At 39.6% G+C, this 18,805-nt stretch overlaps 1 protein-coding gene across 1 annotated transcript; it reads left to right on the forward strand.

Annotated features, from left to right (window-relative positions):
* The first annotated feature begins 655 nt into the window (after nt 1–655).
* Nucleotides 656–17,294, forward strand: LOC113167866 (transcription initiation factor TFIID subunit 4). The gene is made up of 16 exons (XM_026368767.2): nt 656–938; nt 1,109–1,918; nt 2,918–3,072; nt 4,667–4,786; nt 6,257–6,358; nt 7,219–7,341; nt 7,490–7,579; nt 12,208–12,435; nt 12,591–12,726; nt 13,130–13,247; nt 13,752–13,921; nt 14,032–14,162; nt 14,278–14,403; nt 14,634–14,690; nt 14,777–14,896; nt 15,012–17,294. Exons 1-16 carry the CDS (start codon nt 671–673, stop codon nt 15,177–15,179), a joined length of 2,922 nt encoding a protein of 973 aa, XP_026224552.1. The 5' UTR covers nt 656–670; the 3' UTR covers nt 15,180–17,294.
* The last annotated feature ends 1,511 nt before the right edge of the window (nt 17,295–18,805 follow it).

Here is an 18,805-nt window from a genome sequence, read left to right on the forward strand (position 1 = left end):
GCAGCGACCGCAAACAATTTATAGGCGTCCACAGGTGACTTGAAACCGAGCCCACTGATTGGCTTAAACGCACCTGGCAATGAGAGGACCACTAATTCACTTGTAACCGCGTTACTTTCAGTTTATAACTTTCGATATCTGATATTTGCCACAACCTATAACTGTGATCATCTATAGCATCTACTTGGACAGGTGTGATTTTTTTTTTTTTTTTGTAATAGATTCAACTTTATGATCTCTGATAAGACGTTGCACCGCGGATGCTGCAAAACAGCTGTGACCCGATGGTGCTGATGTCTTTAATGTGCGTTCTCGAAAGTTGGACGGAGAAACACTTTCCCACCGATGTGCGTCTGTGAGCTCGGGGGCTGCAGCTGCGGGTCTCATGCAAAAATAGCAACAGCGCAGCCATTTTGAGCTGCCTGCGATAAGTCAAATCGACACAAAGTGCTTCGACACTGTGCATAAACATGCAAAGGCATGTTGTGCAACAGAGAACCTCTCCTAGTCGGGCTCCAGGCTGAACCCAGCCGGCAGCAGCAGCCCTGGCAGCGGTGTCAGCTCGCTCCGCACTCCGCTCGCAACCATTTGTTCCTACCTTTATTTTCCTCCAACAGCCAATCACAGCGTCCTGAGGGGCCGCGTCACGGAGGGTGCATCCAATCGGCGCATGCGTCTCACGAACGAGCGTAGCTGGGCAAAGATGGCGGCGGGCTCCGATTTGCTGGATGATGTTTTCTTCAACACAGAGGTGGATGAAAAAGTAGTTAGTGATATCGTCGGGTCTCTGGAGTCTGAGCTAACAGGAGCGGGTCACGTCAAGGCACCCGCCGGGCTCCAGTCTGCAGCAAATCACGTCGGCAACTCAGCAGTATGTAGTAAATCTAATGTTCAGGGTAGCAAAATGGGACTTTCACAACAAGAGCTTGCTAAAGCAGGTAAGATAGCTGCCCGCTCCGGTTAGCTAACATTAAGTTAGCTGATTTCCATCACGTTGTTCAACTGAATCTTTGCTAACTTGGCTTCACTTCTGTGTTTCCCCCGAAACTAATGCGAATTGGAGAGTTGCTCGACAACCCCTTGTTTTCATGTGTTTCCGCCGCTGCAGGGACAGGAGTGAAAGGAGGTGTCATTAACAGTTTGGGGTCCCACGCTTTAAGCATGGATGGGGAGTCCGGGTCCACGTCGGCGGCAGGACCGAGCATGACAGCCGCTCAGAGTGAACCCAAGCCGGGCACAGCCGCGGGAGTCGTTCCAGCAGTGTCAGAGGCAACATCTGGTGCTGGGAGACCTGGCACGACCAGCGTTCAGACTTTGAATGGAAGTACCGTGGTGGTGAACTGTCACATCCCCGGAGGCGCATCTGCGGTCAGCAGCAGCAGCAGCAGCAGCTCACAGTCCGCTGTCACGCTCGTCAACAACGGACCTGTACCCGCGACAGAGGGAGGCTCCGCAGTTTTGCCTCCAACATCTGGTACTGCTGTTCGAACTCCTTTGACGAGTGCCCAACATACTGTGACTTCTCCTGTGATTTCGTGCCAGCCCTCTGTGAAAAGTGTACCCACAGTCACGCTTGCGAGGCCACCTATGCAAACTCCCACCATCACCTCGCAAAGCGGAGGCAGCCCGGCTACAGCTGCGACGCCACCAGCCGCCACTGTTGACGGCAAGTCGGACTCCGCAAAACCTGTAATGCAGACCGGTAATGCACACGTCGTGGCTTCAGTTTTGGCGACAGGGACTACCGCGATCGTGAGGAGTCCGACTGTTATGCAAAACGTGAGGACTTCAGTGCCGTCGACACTGGCCGCCACTCCTTCTGGAGGAATACGAGCAATTGCTCCACAGGTGTTGGCTCCTCGAGTCACCCAGCCTCAGCAGAGCGCCCCAAACATCCAAAACATCCAGCTCCCTCCAGGTAACTTAGACTCAAAGAAAGCTAGAACAAGCTAGAAATGAGAGTGTTGCCTGTAAATGCAGATGCAACTTAATCAGAAAACGATTACTGTCAAACACATGCACATTTGTTTTATTTAGTTTGCTGCTGTTGTGTGACTGGATTTTAACTGGAAACTAGTGAAAGACCCTTAGGAAAGACCTCTAATCATTCCTGCTAGATTATATCAAACTACCATTCTGTCTTAGTTTACTTCTTCTTATTAACGTTACTTTGTCAGAGGCACTAGAAAAAAAATTCTTACATTCCCAGCTGTGTTATTGCATGTTATCCCAAAGGATCCATCCCATGCTTAACCAGTTTGCAGAGGCTAATGGTTACATTTTTATCTAAACTTAGACTTTGCAGTGGCAGATGTAGATTTATAAGTTATAGGGATATTTTTATGGCAAAAAGCAGTATGGATAAATAGTTACATATTAGTGCATTGAAGTGAGGTTTGTCTGTGAGTGTTGTGTTTATAGTTGAATTATCCAACAAAAAATTATTTTGCTTTTGCTAATTTTTGGATCAGTGTATTTACCACACAGCTGGCTACTTGATGAAAAATGGGCAGGCTAGAACACCTGACACTAGTGGATACAATAGCGAAACACCGGTATCATACAATCAAATGCTGGGGGGAAAAAAAGTTTTGAATTCTACTAATTGTACTAATTACATAACATTACAATATCTAGTCACATGTTGTGTTATCGCTTTAAATGTTTTTGATTTGTAGTATCATGTATGCAGTCGATCTTGATTTGACTTGTTGCTGTTGGTAAAACTTGTCTAGTCTAGGCAATGTTTGTACATGGATCTCCCTTTTAGAGGTAATATCCATGCATCAATAACCCAGAGATAAGTAATCCATAGTCCTTCATGTCAGAAAGCGAGATAGTATATTGATGAGACTGATCAGGTCAGAAAAGCCCCGGCCTTTGACATATTAAACTCCCTGACATTTGCCTCTTGCAGGCATGGTCTTGGTTCGCAGTGAGAGTGGGCAGCTGCTGATGATTCATCAGCAGACCTTAGCTCAGATGCAGGCTCAGTCGCAGTCCCAAAGTGCTATGACACCACGACCTGCAGTCCCCACCAGCACTCCATCTGTCCAGATCACATCTTTACAGGTACCATCGCTGCTGGACACACAGTCACAAACAGAAAATGTGATTAATTCATTTTTGATAGTGATGCACAGGTTTGATATTCTGGATCAGGATTTACATGGACACTGAACATATTTACCAGGAGTTGGAAAGAAGATGGGGTTTTAGGCCAGATGTGACTGATGTCTGATGTTTTTTTTCTACATTTACACAATTATAACAGCATAGTTCTGTATTGTTTGAGCATCTCACTCCAATGGCAGTGTACACAGTCATAATAATGAATATGTTTTAAATAGCATCACAATTCAAATGTTTCAGTGTCATCCAGTGTGTTTACATGCACTTAAGTAACTGGTTTACTGTAGACTTTCTTCTAGTAAGTCAATTCATTAACTGCCTTGTAAACAGGAAGCCTGTTTGCCATAATCGGGGTAAGGGATTAGAGAAACTCGATGTCTCCACACAGATTTCTCTGCCATGTAACCCTGTTTCTCATTGGCTTTATACAAGCATGCATGTGCATGACAAAGGCTGCCAACACTTGCTACTCTACTACTTTCAGATAGGAACGGTTGGATGAAAGGAAAGATAATTATACACAGCAATGGTGTATCGTTTTGATCAGATTACTCATATACTGCATTCATATGCATATTTCTAGTAATCAGGTTAATTAAGTGCACATAAACACAGTTAACGTAAAGTTAGGTACATTTTTTTAATATAATATATACTATTTTATTGTAAAATATTATTTAGAGAGTACAGATTGTACGATGTGAAAAAGTGAAACTAACAAAAGTTTTTTTTCCTGACATATTAAAAGCAGCATAGCAAATAAAAATCGTTATCAGTATTGATTGATTGAATTTAGCAAGTGTGGAGCCTCCAATTCTAATGTAAATTCAGTTAAAACACTGTGTTAAAAGCGAATGCACAGTGTCTTTCTTTATATTTTCTATTGGCTACAAATCTAAAAACTAAAACCAATAACGAATTGTGTCTCTTTAGTGCAACTTCTGTGAACGACCTGATTTTAGCTTATTCATTGTCTTTGTCCTAGAGACTAATCATCAACATTGTCATGAGAAAGAAACACGTGTAGCAGTGTGACTCACTGTGTGTTTTTAATAGTTTTTGAATGAAAAGCAGTTAAGGTTTACAGTGCAGATGCAAAAGCTAAAATCTATTTCTGGATTCACAGACATTACAGTCCAAAGGCGCAATTAAATTGAGTGTTTTTATGAGATTAGTTGGCATTATAAAATGCATAGAAATTCTTGAAGTGACTCAAAAACACTTTATGAAAAAGCAAAAGATTTTTAAAATTGACAAATATTAAATGAAAATGAAAATAATGTAAATCTACCGATTCTAAAAAAAATATTCAAACCTTCTAGTCAGGGCTTTGTAGAAGCCCCTTTGGCAGAAAATTTTGCCTGGTTACTCAGTTTGATCAGACAGCTTACTCATTTCATTGACACAGTTGACTCCAATTAGACTCCAATCTTGGAAAAAATGAAGCATCTTTATATATATTAAAATTGTTAAATATATATAATATATTGATAAATATCTAAGATTTTATGCTTTTTCTGCAATGATTCTGCAGGCTCCAGGCACATCAATACTAGCTCGCCCTGTTACCCCCACCACAATTATTAAACAAGGTTCCACAGTCCAAACCTCTGTGACGCCCACCACCACATTGCAGAGACCTCCTGTACTGCAGGTAAGTCTACCACACATGCATAAATTGACAGTGCAGAATAGAAAGGTATAAGTCACCAAATGCCTAAAATGGACTAATAACATTAGTGGCATCGATTATAATGGCCGATTCTTACTTCCTGGAATGTGGCGCTAGGCTCCATGTGAGCCCATTAATTACTTGTCGCCAGTTTGAGCGTTCTGTGCTGGCTCGTGCTGATGGTTAGTGTCTCACTAGTGTGCCTTCTCTTTGGTGATTGGCTCACTTCCTTCTCTGCTGGCTTCCAGCACACATTGATAATTGGATAACTAACATATGTATAAAGACCGAAAACAACATAAAATGGCGTAAAATGAAACTGTAAAGTTTTGACAGAGAATTGGAAGTATTAGTTTAGCCTGATTTTTTTCGAACACAACAGCTTCTTGTGTACTGCTGTAGACTGGTCCACAGTGGCGACCACAGTGATGGAGTGTAACAGTGGGAACCAGAGTGCACTGTGCTCAAGTAAGAACAAGTTGATTGTGGCCGACGTCGCACACTCACCCGCAGAGGATCTTGCACGCCATTCTTTTCCTCAACTCTCTTCTGTCCACATGACTCTAGACAAAAAGTACAACCTTCATGACTTTAGTGAAATCCAAGCTCTTGTGCTGTTCTCCTTTTGTTAAACTCAGTTTTCACTAAAAGACATTTTATTTTTTTATGCCCCCTGCATTTAGTAATGTTACTCAGTGACAGTGTCACTGATACTTTACACAATGTGGTCTGGCATTTCTCAAAAGGCCTTTGCTTAGGTTAAAGTTACCAACAATGTAAACAGAAAAAAAATGGATTACCCTGAATAGTCACAAGAGTGACACACTCACTGTCACTATGATTGAGGTGCTTTTTGTAATATGAATACACTATTTTTCACTTTTTTTTACTGTTTGTGGATAGCACTTATTTATTGTATCATCTCCGACCTGCTACGAACAGCTCCATAGCTTTCTGGAAAAGAGAAAAGTTACTTTGAAAATGTAATATAAAACTTTTTTTTTTTTTGCCCAATGCTTCTCACATGGACCAGTTTCCTACTTTGAAAGGCTTGATTTGAAACAGGCCTACAATGTGTTTGTGGTCATTCTGCTTTGAAAATAAATGTAATAAAAGAATGGATTTTTGCACAAGGGCCACTTTCTTCTTTAGCTGGCCTTTTCAACAACAATTTTTTTTCATGGTCTTTCTAGCACAACATATGTTTATAGCAAGCATCGTTGTAATTTAGTCGTAAAAGATGAAACGTTGTACGCAAATGGGTATGTTGTGTACATGTCTACAAAAATCGGGAAAATCAAACACAATATTTAGCTTTTTACAGAATTGTATTATGTGCTGGTAAAAGTGGAATGCACTATTCCCTGGGAACAAACATGTCAAGACTATTTATTTGACCTTGTCATTTTTGTGCATATCATCTCATGACTGCATATTCACTGACTCATATAGAACACCATCATGCTGGGAGGAAGTGCCACCACTCCGGGACAGATGCTAGGAACGCCCACCACAGTGCAGCCTGGATCTGCAGCGACAGCAGTAACACAGAGGGTAGGGCCTCCTGGGGTCAGTGGGATTCCTCTCACTCTGACTGCTAACACAACAGTTAAAGAGAAATACAAACCATCACTATCTATTATTACCTGTCATTTAATGATAATGATACGATTATTTAATTATTCAATTTATAGACTAGACAGACTAGACTAGATGGGCCACTGAAAACACTGCTGGCCAAAGTGACTAAATAGATGAATATGAATGATGCAGTTTTGCAAAATTAGATGGTTGCAAATAAAATGTCCAAGAGGTGTTAAACTAACCTCCTGTAGCCTAGTTTGAACTCAAACCTAGTCATAGTGTCATCCCCGAGGTGTCATGTCATGCCTCCCGCATGCTCTACACAAGTCCCCCTGCCCTTCTCTGGAATCAAGCAGAGTTTCTCCCCACACTGTATGTAAGAAAGCGAAGTAGCTGTCAAATTTGAGTGAAATAACGTTCCTCTATACAACTGTGTCTTTGGCTCTCTCCATATTATTTTTGTGAGTCAAGTCTATGGGCATGCTGTATACGCTGCCGATGCATGACATAGCATGCATTGCAAACATAGAATTAAAGTGAATAAATCAGCTCATATGGATCGATTATCCCGTACCCAATCTGCCTCTTTTAGCAGTATTGGAGCTGATCTTTAATACTAATATTGAATCGGTGCATTGCTAAACTATAAATAATATTCACATTCACAACCAGCTGGGCAGAGGTGAATTACCTAAAGTTATGTCAGATCGGCCTTAGTGTTCAAATGTGTCAAAACGATGGTGAGTCATGGCAAGTTATTGTTTAAAAAAAATCTGGTAATGACAGGTGATAATTGGCTAATGCGACCTCTGGTGTATATGTACTTCCAGGAGACAGTGGAGAATGTGAAAAAGTGTAAAAACTTTTTGTCCACGCTGATCAAGCTGGCGTCCAGCGGAAAACAGTCCTCTGAGACCACGGCCAACGTCAAGGAGCTTGTCAAAAACCTGCTGGTAGATTTTTTATTCTTTCTTCCATCATCTGTCTCATTTCTTCATCTCTGTGTGAAAACATCTGTGTCATTCTTCTTCAACATTCTTCAGTCTGCTTTCTGAATTTTAATTTTCTTGTACTGATCTATTGTCTGCGTTTATTATACAGGAAGGGAAGATAGAGCCTGAAGATTTCACCAGCAGTCTGTACCGAGAACTCAACTCTTCACCACAGCCATACCTTGTGCCTTTCCTGAACGTGAGATCAGTGACACATCACCAGATATGCAGATTTATTGGTTGACTCTACCTTGCTATATTTATTTGCTAGTTAAGTGTAAAGAACTCTACTCGTAAAGTAATAGGTTCGCCAGCTAAAGCCTGTCTTCTTCTTTTTGCTTTCCCTTTTAAGTGTGTGCACAAACACAATTCTGTTTAATATAAACCAAAAATGTAAAATTATGTTATTTTACTAGATTTGAGTATTGTGGCACATTCATGCTTTTGCATAAGAATAGTAACTTTATATAAAACATCTCTTGGGAATCATTAGGAAGTTTCAGAGCGACTGAGACACAAACTGTAGTCACTCTCCTGCCAGAGGGGAGTGGGACAGATACTGTGTTTTGTATTTGTGCTGTCTGTGTCTTCATTCTGCACAGCAAAGTTATCAGTTCTAAGCTTGTTTCTTTCTGTGTGAGAAAAAAATTACGTGTTGTGTGACAGTTGTCAGTCCTGCTTTTACACTTAGCAAGAACTCGCACGTCTGCATGTGCAGAGAGGTTGGCTCTGGGGGCTTAAGCCCACTACCCTTTTTCCTAAGCATCAAATAGTTCTCCTTTATGTAGTCAGTCATACAGTACAATACTATACAATTAGCAAACTTGAGTATTCTGACAGTTCCTCTCTGATGTCATTAGAAGGCATTGACTGCAAGTGTGCACCTTAAAGTATCACTGCCTTTCATAGCACTTTGTATTTCTTGTAGTGTGTGACCATTAAGTACAGTACATCTAGAAAGTTTACATTTAAAACAATACCCTTTAATGTCAAAGTGAAAAGAAAATCTTTAGAATTTAATTGAAAATAAAAAATGAGCGTTAGTAATCACAGTATGCTAGTAATGCTAGTATTAGCATTAAGTATTCACAGCCTTTCTCATGACACTTAAAATTGAGCTCTGATGATTTCTGTTTCCACTGATCATCCTTGAGATGTTTCTACAACTTCATTGGAGACCACCTGTGGGAAATTCAGTTGATTGGACGTGATTTGGGAAGTCTGTCTGTATAACGCCCCATAGTTAACAACGCATCTCAGAGCACAAACCAAGCCATGAAGTCCAGGGAATTGTCTGTAGCTCTCTGAGACAGGATTGTATGGCGGCAAAGATATGGGGAAGGGTTCAGAATAATTTCTGTAGCATTGAAGGTCCTATTAGGCACAGTGGCCTCATCATCTGTAAATGTAAGAAGTTTGGAACCACCAGGACTCTTTCTAGAGCACGCCTATCCAAACTGAGCAATCAAGAGAGAAGGGCCTTAGTCAGTGAGGTGACCCAGAACTCAATGTTTTTTTTTTGAAAGAGCTCCAGTGTTTCTCTGTGGAGAGAGGAGAACCTTCCAGAAGAACAACCATCTCTGCAGCTTCTCCACCAATCAGGCCTGTATGGTGAAGTGGCCAGACGGAAACCACTGCTCAGTAAAAGGCACTTGACAGCCGGTCTGGAGTTTGCCAAAAGGCACCTGAGGGACTCTGTGACTGTCTCTGAGTGGCCCAGCCAGAACCCAGACTTGAAGCCGATCTCTGAAGACATCTGAAAAGGACTGTGCACCGACACTCCCTATCCAACATAATGGAGCCTGAGAGGTACTGCAAAGAAGAATGGGAGAAACTGCCCAAAAACCAGCGTGCTAAGCTTGTAGCATCAAACTCAAAAAGACTTGAGGCTATAATTGGTGCTAAAGGTGATTTAACATAGTATTGAGCAAAGGCTGTGAATACTTATCTACAGGTGATTTATTTTTTATTTTATTGTAAAAATAAACTTTAATTCTGACATGCGGTATTTTTTTGTGGAATTGAGTAGAAGGATTTGAAGACCTTTTGAAATAAGGCTGTAACAAAAAGTTATTTGCTGTGTATACTTTCTGGATGTAGTAGAATTTATAACTAAATAAATTCTACTTACTACTAAATTTACTAAAAACTACTAAATATTTCTTACTAAAGTATAACTAAATATAAACATAACCGTCACTATGTAACTAAAATACAAAAAGGTTTTCCAACACAATGTGACCCAACTGTTGAAACCCACTAAGAAAGACAGAATGAATTGTCGACAGGCAAAGTGGCACTCTCTTATCAGGTAGACTAAGTGGCCTGAACATGTTTTGGATGTCATCCTAAGTTTTAGTTTGTTAGAATGTAACTTTAACAGTGATTTAGTTTTCTTTTCTTGATCTAACGGAAACCCACGATTCCACCATTTGCATGTCAGCCTGTTTATACTGTAGTTGTGGAAACGGTGAATCAGTTTACTGTGGTTTGTCTTCTGCTTTGCATATGTTTTTAAAATAAAATAAATCTATAATAGCATTAGACTTACAGAGCATTAGAAAAGACCTTAACTTTAATGAGACTTTGAGGAAGAAAAAAAATCCAGTGATGTAAAGTCCCGTTCATTCATTATATTCAGGTAGTCAGCTGACCTCACTGTGTTGACAGCTGAAACATATTAATCACAGCAGCAATTATCCGGTGGAAGGCTCCTACCTATTTGCCTTGTGAAATCCAGGCAGTGTGTTTGGTTAATTGAGTGTAAAGCGTTGTGTCAATGGTGATCAGCTGCCACGTCCAGTAAATGTCTCTAGGTGTCACTGTTGCTTTATTAGTTTAGTTCACTGTGTTATCACCTCTTTGGCGAGAGGTTTGTACTGAAAGGAATGTTTAAGAAGTTTCTGTTTTAGTGCAATAATTATTTTTTATTAATATTTCCTCCATTTTGGTTACAGCATTGTCACCTCCATAGTTATAGCTAATGTATTGGTTAATATTATTAGAACACATCAGCAGTCATCTAGTCAGTGAGCTGATTTTCATATTGTTTCCCCTTCATCATCACCAACCTAATCAACAATAAAATAAAAACAAATATTCAGTCTTCAGTCTTGTGTCCTGACCAACACGCAGCGGCAAGCGTCAAAGTTCCTCTAGCTTACTCCTCACCTGCATGTCTGTTGTAGCTGAGAAATATTGAAAAATCATCAAATGTAATCCTCAGGTCTTGCAAAATGGGCTTGGGAGATATGCCAGTTAGTTTAGAAAAATTCAAAAGGTCAGTTAATATTGAATTACTGCATGTCATCAAAAGATTAAAATAATTAATGGGGGTATCCATGCTGTGCTATGGGTTCTCAAAGTAAGCAATGTACCATAGGTTTGGTTCTGAACAAAAGGAAAAAAACTAATGAGCAACAGTTAATTCTCTACACGTTCCTGACTCTGACGGTCAATAGCGGCGGTGACATTTGCCTGTGATGTATGTGTGTATATTGTTAAGGTAGTTTAACAAGAACCGTCTTTTAGCTACACAAATTTGCAGTACGTTTTATTTTTGTCACCATTGTAACATTAGCAGTTTTTAAACTCTCATCCCAAATGTATAATATAACTTATAATTTAAATTCTATTCCTATTTTTACTGGCCGGCAAGGACAGAATGTCATTTGGCATTTGAGCTCAGTTACAGCCATTTATATAGCCCTCTAAATCACATGTTCTGCTCCTTTTAATATCACAGATACAGTCCATAAACATTGTTATAGAGTGTCGCTTCTTAAAAAATGGTTCAGTAACCTTAAAACACCTGAACATCATCAACTCAGTTTAGCAGGTACATGTACACACAGACTGGTACAATTGTGTGGGTTTAGTAGTGCTATGTGTAGAGCTGAGGTTGCAGAACCGGGTCTTGTTTAACTAGTTATGTCAAGGGATTTAACCTGTTAGAGTAATATGATTTGAGTGAGTCAAACAATAAGTCTAAGGCACATCACACACAAAGTTATACCACATATTATGTCTGCTTTCACAAAAAACACACGATAATCCAATCTGCATACCCTCATCTAAAAATACAGGGAGTGCAGCCAATGCACTGCTATTTAAAAGTTTTCTTAAAGCTGCGGCTGAGGAAATGCTTTTAACAGGCCAACTGAAATAGACATATGAAATAATGCCTGGAGTTTAAAAAAAAAAGAAACATGATGTACAAGGGCATAATTATAATTGGAGTCTTTTTTATTTTATAATTGAGTGTACTTGCACAGTAAAGAGAGAAATATGTTTTGTTCCTGTTGTGGTTGTCACACAGACATCACTTGATTGCTTAAGCACACATTTGAAATTAGTTACATACTTGTGTCCATATAAATTGAACAAAGACAGAAGTGAATGCACAGGGAATAGAGCGGTTTGCATAAAACAATGGTGTGAAAGTGCATTTGTCATTTATAGCTTGATTTTTTTTTTCTGTCCTTTTACATAATCACACAGTCAAACCAGTTTAAATCATAATCCAAATAGCTTTTTTGTCATTCACAGATTTAGCAGTGGAAATTGCTGCTCAGTAGTGCCCATTACTGATAGCTCCTGCATCATTTTCCCAGTGGGTTGTCCAACAGTTTCGTGTAATTAAAAACATGAATTGAAAAAAAAAAGAAAAACCTTCATAAATCTGTAAGAAGGTGAAAATCTTTCCCCAAATTCCCAGTACTTCTGTTTGCTTTCAGTGGTGTTTAATAACCCATCCTTTAGTAACCCATCCTGTGTGGAAAGCAGTCAGTGACTTTATCAAAATAAATCTATTTCCTCTGCCTACAGAGAAGTCTCCCAGCACTGCGTCAGATGACCCCAGACTCAGAGGCCTTCATCCAGCAGAGCTTACTGCCTCAGCCTAGCACTCAACCTGCTGTAGCAGCCTCCACAGCCCTCACGGCTGTGGTGCTGCGACCTCCTCTCTCCACCGCCACCACTGTGGCCACCAGCACTGCTGTGACCAAAGCCACAGTTATCAGCCTTACGCAGACACCTCACAGCAAGCCTGGGGTGGTAAATTTGCTACTACTCTTATCACCTGTTTCAGTGATGAGCATATTCACACAAGTGGAAACCTTGTATTTCTGCTTCACTAATTTTTTATTTATATATATATATATATATATATATATATGTGGTTCTCATTGGTCATCACTGAATGTGCGCAGGTCGTACCACAGCAACAAGGGATCATGGTGAGACCACAGGTCACCCTGGCTCCATCACCCATAGTAACATTCAGAGGACAACCTCATAGCCGCATCATCGTAAACCAGCCGCAGGTGGTGAAACACCTGCAGACAGGTATGTGTTGAACAATCACTCATATCTCTTCACTTTCCATATGGTGAACTGAAGATCAGTGGACATTTAATATGAATTATGTTCTAAATGTTGTATATTGTTACTTCCTTTATCCTCCATGCGTTTTGCAGTGGGCATTGCTGACCAGACTCTGATAAACAAAAACAAATGCACTGAAGAAAGTCACAGAAAAACCTAAAAATACATGGTTTGCTCCAGTATGTTCAGTGGGGAAGGGTCCCACCTAATGGATAATGTGTGTAACTGCAGGGTGCTAATGCAGTAACAACCACCCCCAACCTGCTTAAATAAAATAAAAAGTTGTGTCCGAGACTTTTGCTGCAGCTGTTTTCATTCTTCTCAGTTAGCAGCTTAAATCTGAACTGCCTTCTTTGTTTAATAGTTTCAGCAGTGAAGCACACGTTGGTTCCAGGGGCCAAAGGAGTACAAGTAGTTAGCCAGGCCTCTCTAACTGCTGCTCAGAAGAACAAGATGAAAGAAGCAGGAGGAGGAACCTTCAGGTCTGTGACAAATCCAGTTAAATATATAAAGATTTTAAATTGGTACAGTATTTGTTGCTGTAACTACATACAGTATAGTATAGTGTGAGTGATGGTTGTTATTACATCCATTTATCAGACTTAGTAATTTGGGTAGACGATAAGGTATCTTACCACGCCACAGTTGTATTCTTCCACCAACCAGTCAGGTTGCTCTTTATGTTTACATCTGTCCAAATGCATTTGCAACAATGGGACACAGGTGAGGTTGTTCACCTTTGACCTTTAAGTATGAAAATTAAATCAGTTCATCCTTAAGTCCAAGTGGAAATTTGACCCAATTTTGAAGATGAGATATTGTGTTCACGAGAATGTGCTGGACAGCTTGTAAACATAATGCCTCCAGCAACGTCTATCACCGACTCATAAAACCGAGCCATAAAAAGAGATCCCACTTTCCCATAGAAAAATATGTAAATAGAGTTGCTGCTTATGTTTTCCCTCATCACTTTTCATTTCATCCAGGGATGATGATGATATCAATGATGTGGCCTCCATGGCAGGAGTCAACTTGTCGGAAGAGAGCGCTCGTATCTTAGCAACCAGCTCTGAGCTTGTCGGCACGGTGACTCGCTCCTGTAAGGATGAGACCTTCCTCTCCACCTCTTTACTCACACGGAGAGCTTTGGAGATTGGTGAGACACATAAACTTGGGTGAAAATGTACATCACGTTCTTGCTTCCAGTGGCTGACACGATCTCACTCTGTTTGTGTGTGTTCATCCACACTCCTCCTGTGGTGGCAGGCAAGAAGTTTGGCGTGAGGGAGTTGGGCATAGATGTGATCAATTACCTTTCCCACGCTACACAGCAGAGACTTCAGAATCTGCTGGAAAAGGCTTCTCAGGTGGCACAGCAGAAGAATACAACCTTCAAGGTGATAATTACTCACCTCAAATCATGCATGGACGAAGCCCATTTCCATTTTCTCCTGTTTTAATTTCTCTTGTATCTTTCTATCCTTCCTCCTTATGTCTTCGTTCAACCCACAGGAGGATGAACGATATGAACAGGTCAACGATGTGCGAACCCAGCTTAAATTTTTCGAGCAGCTGGATCAAATGGAGAAGCAAAGGAAGGAAGAGCAGGAGAGAGAGATTCTCTTGAAAGCTGCCAAGGTAACAATACATGAGATGGATACATGGTATCGTTGACAGGAGGACTTCTACTTTAGAATTACATAGAGAAGACAAGTAAGTGACCTTAGGTCAGGATCATTAGAATACTCCTCTCCTGCTGAAGAACAATATGCTAACTATGAGTGAGTGAATGAATAAAACAATAGATTGAATGAATTGAACATAACATATCCATGTGAAATATTAAAATGTCCTCAATGTTACTGCAGTCTCGGTCACGGCAGGAGGACCCTGAGCAGCTCCGACTTAAACAGAAAGCCAAAGAGGTAAGATTATATGACCCATTTCTTTGCAAAGCACTATGATGAGTCTGTCGACAAGACTTATCTGTGTGTTACTGCTTGTATTCCAGATGCAGCAGCAGGAGCTGGCTCAGATCAGGCAGAGAGAAGCCAACCAAACGGCGCTGGCAGCTATCGGACCGAGGAAAAAGCGGAGAATGGACTCCCCCGTTAGAGGTGCCAGTGCAGAGGTGAGGAATGGTGGAACCATTTGCCTCAGGCCATTTGTGTTTATTTTGAATAATTTCACATTCACAAAATAGGTCAATTAAAGTCTATTACTATACTTTTTTCTTCACCCTCCAGGGTTCAGGGTCAGGCCCCTCCCATCCTGGAGGGTCTGCTGGAGCAGGCTCCAGGCAGTTCATGCGACAGCGCATCACTAGAGTCAACCTCAGGGACCTGCTGTCCTGTCTGGAGAATGAAAGAGGGACCAGTCACTCATACCTGCTCTATAAAGGCTTCCTCAAATAGCACCCGCATTAAAATGACTATTCTCGCTCAGTGACATTAAGGAAGCAGAGTTGACCATCAGCTCATACCCTTCCTCTCTGTACTTTCTTTGATCGCCCACCGCTGAATGACGAAACGTCTGTCTGTGGGAAGAAAATTATGTGGAACACCGAAGAGACATCAGCTTTTAAAAGCCTCTTCAAGCACAGACCTTTTGTGTTTCCAGCACAGAAATGGAGCAAATATTGGAACTTGGCACTGATTTCAGCGTGCCTCTCAGCTCAGTTTGCTCTTCAGAGACTTGTTACACACTTCACTCATGCACTGCCTCATGCTGCACACACACACACACACAAAAAAAAACTGTCTTTAAAGTGAACTTAGCACTTGAGATTTGAAAACCTCGTCAGTGTCATTGCACTGACATCTGTGTTGTAGCAGCAAATCTCTGTGAAGTGGTTCCTTTTAGGTTCAGTGTGCAACGTTCAGGTGCAACATACCGGTTTTGCATTACTGCAGTAATGCTAATTCTTTTAACCATGTTAACATAAGCACTCTGTTTATTTAAGTTCTTAACAGAGATTTTTAATTTATCGCACCACACACACACACACACACACACACACACACACACATACACACAGAGTTGTAATGCCTGTGGATTGTTTTACAGAGACTAATCTTGACAAGTCTTGTCATCTGCTGAGTTGCCTTCTTACCAGATTAAGCCATATGGATTACAACGTTTTTTTCCATCTTAAGGAACATCTATCCTACAGTTCTCTTCAGATATGTAAGATGCAGATTTTATTGTTTTGTTTGTTTTTGCCTGATTGGAAACTAAAATTATTATTTATGTCATGTATTGTGCATTAGGTAATTGCAGGTTGGAACTCACACCACTGATTTTTATTCTTTCTTTTTTTACTGTGAAGGTTTTTCGACACAGCAGTTGAGAAATTCCACTTTTTATTCACGTTCTAGCACATTTGCTACACAGATTTCACATATTTTACATTCCTACTGATTATTTCTGAAGCTCTCACCATACTATCTGAGATCCCCCCACCTCCTCAGCCGTCAGCACTTTTCATTAATTTCTGCAGCGACTGTATAAAATTCAACTTAAAGAGCTGAAGCTTTTATCACAGTGAACATCTTTTTCAAAGTAATTATTATTTTCCATTTTATCATTACACATGCTGATTTAAAAGGTCTGCAGATTTTCCAGTGTGTTAAATGTACTGGTAGCAAGCAAATTGTCTGCTGATGTAGAAGATTCAGAAATAACATTTACTTTATGAACCTCATATTGTGTGTAAGCCCTGTGCTTCTGGAATAATTTTACCAAGATGCAGAGCTTTGATTCATTTTACAGCATTTTATAAATGTTATACAAAGGACTCCAGACTTTTCAAATGCTAGTGAGCGATGTTTAAGTAACCTTTGGTTAAAATATTTTTGGCTACCATGTTTATTTTTGATTAATTGCCATCATAGGCACATTTTACTAGTTGCTTTATGTACAATGGTAGCAATGTAAATTATCCCGGCTGTTAAGAAAGTTAATTTAGGGAAATTAATCCCAATAATATATATTGAATGGAATAGCTTAAGTCAATCACACATTTTGCAGTTGAACTGTTCACTTACATCTTTCTATTTATGAATGATGAACATCATGTGTGGGTAAACATGCACATGACATGCAGAAGGAGGACTGCACTTTGACCGATCGGTTTTCTAAAGCTAGTGGATCAGATGATCATGCCCTCTTTTTAACTTTTTTATATTTTATTATAGTGCACATAATACTTTTGGTCTTTATACCTTTTGCCATTTTATGAAAGAATGTTTATGAGCAGATTTTATTACTGTACATATGTTTGCTATTTGTACCTTTCTCAGTTGCCAACTTCATATTGAGACAATTCGTCTTATTTTTCACATCATATGATTATGACAAATATGTGATTCTTTCTTGCCAGTATCTTGTACATTTTGCACATCTACTTGTTGATATGTAAATATCTGAATTTAAAAACTAAAGTTTTTAATTGCTATTTTATAATAGATTGTGAGATAATGGTCTCTATTAAAAACGAAAAAACAATAAACATCTGTCAGTCATGTGTTGATTGTTTCAGTTTCTCAATTTTTTAAACACAAAAAACTTTTCATTATTTTTTTAAGCTTATTTTCTTTCAAAATGCAGTAAAGGCAGTATTGTTGATTTAAAGGAAACAATCTTATATTTGTGGATGGTAATGAAGTGAACAGTGTCATTAAATAAAACACTTTCATGACATCTAAAGAGCTCTTAAAATAAAAAAAGAGCCAAGTGGCAAAATTAAGCTGAAAATGGTGTTGTGCTGTGTTTAGTTAACTCTTTTTTTAAATAGTGTGTTTTGATGTAAAATTTGCCTTTGTTAATTGCTCCCATCTGCTGCTTTTTGATTCTGTCTTCACAAGCAGCCAGCTCCATAACATTGTCAAACTAGACTCACTACCAGTGAGTATAAAAAAGCTCAACTATCACTTTCCACATTTACCACGTTTTTTTTTTTTTAACTAATTTGCATCTCCTAATTATTATTTTTTACCTGAGCGGTGAAACCTAATTGGCACTTTCATAGTGAATCACAAAGACTAAATTGCATTGTAAATTGGGATAAAATCTAAAATTTACATTGTGTTGATTTTGTTTTTCCAAGTCTAAATTGTAGACTTGGAAATTGTGTTGATTATGAATATGTGTCTACTACCTCCAAATGACTGGAAGCATAGCAATGGCAACATTTGTCTGGGTAGGTTGTTAGTAGGGGTGTGTTTAGAATTTAGGGATTTGTGGGGACCAGAGTGGTGAACATGCTGAAAGATGGTGGCACACAATTGACACTTAGTCCATGCCCCTGGTTGAAGTTTTGTGACACTGCAGAGCAAAACTGACAAATCAAACAAATTCTGGTGGTTTAATCAAATGTCACTGTCATCTGTAATGTTCTTCAATCCCAAACTAAAATAGCAATTATTAGCTTTCTCGTGCAAAATCATCATTACATGACACAATATAAACTGTAATAAAGTCTATTTGTAGATGCAGCTTCAGTACTTATGCTGTCATGCTACATCATTTCAACTTTTAGACCTACAGAGTAAAAAAGAACAAAGGATTTCACATTAACCATGTTCATGGCACAGAGCAAAAGAAGAATACTTTATACACTTTATACAACTTTAAGGTATGTGTGAGGTATATGGTATATGTGTAAGTTGTATGTGTGGGGATTTCCTCATAAAGAAAGAAGCAACATGGAAATGCAGCAACAGTCAATCTTCAATATTTGTATTTGTATTGTATTTATATTACATTTCTATCACTGTGAATTCATTCTATGCCTCTTGACACTTGGCCGTGCCTCTCAGTGCCAAAACAGGACTAAATCACTGGGTAAATTGTCTTATAATGTTGACTAAATCAACAGAGTTTATCCCAGGCAGTAAAGGTGATATATACGAGTTATGGGACTGAGCTGTTGGTAACAAAATTCCAGCGCTATTATTCACTTGTGCTGGTGTGACATTTTATGGATATGGGGTATTTTAAAATGATCTACTGCACAGTATGAAGACCTTTTGAGCTCCTT

Source organism: Anabas testudineus, chromosome 7 (genome assembly GCF_900324465.2).
Source record: "Anabas testudineus chromosome 7, fAnaTes1.2, whole genome shotgun sequence".
Lineage (NCBI taxonomy): Eukaryota > Metazoa > Chordata > Actinopteri > Anabantiformes > Anabantidae > Anabas > Anabas testudineus.

Excerpts from the sequence above, each read along its gene's own strand:
- LOC113167866 (XM_026368767.2), top strand. The coding sequence starts at position 671 with ATGCGTCTCACGAACGAGCGTAGCTGGGCAAAGATGGCGGCGGGCTCC. Across the intron at positions 14,163-14,277 it reads AGAAGAATACAACCTTCAAG|GAGGATGAACGATATGAACA; the intron begins GTGATAATTACT and ends TTCAACCCACAG. Across the intron at positions 14,897-15,011 it reads TTAGAGGTGCCAGTGCAGAG|GGTTCAGGGTCAGGCCCCTC; the intron begins GTGAGGAATGGT and ends TTCACCCTCCAG.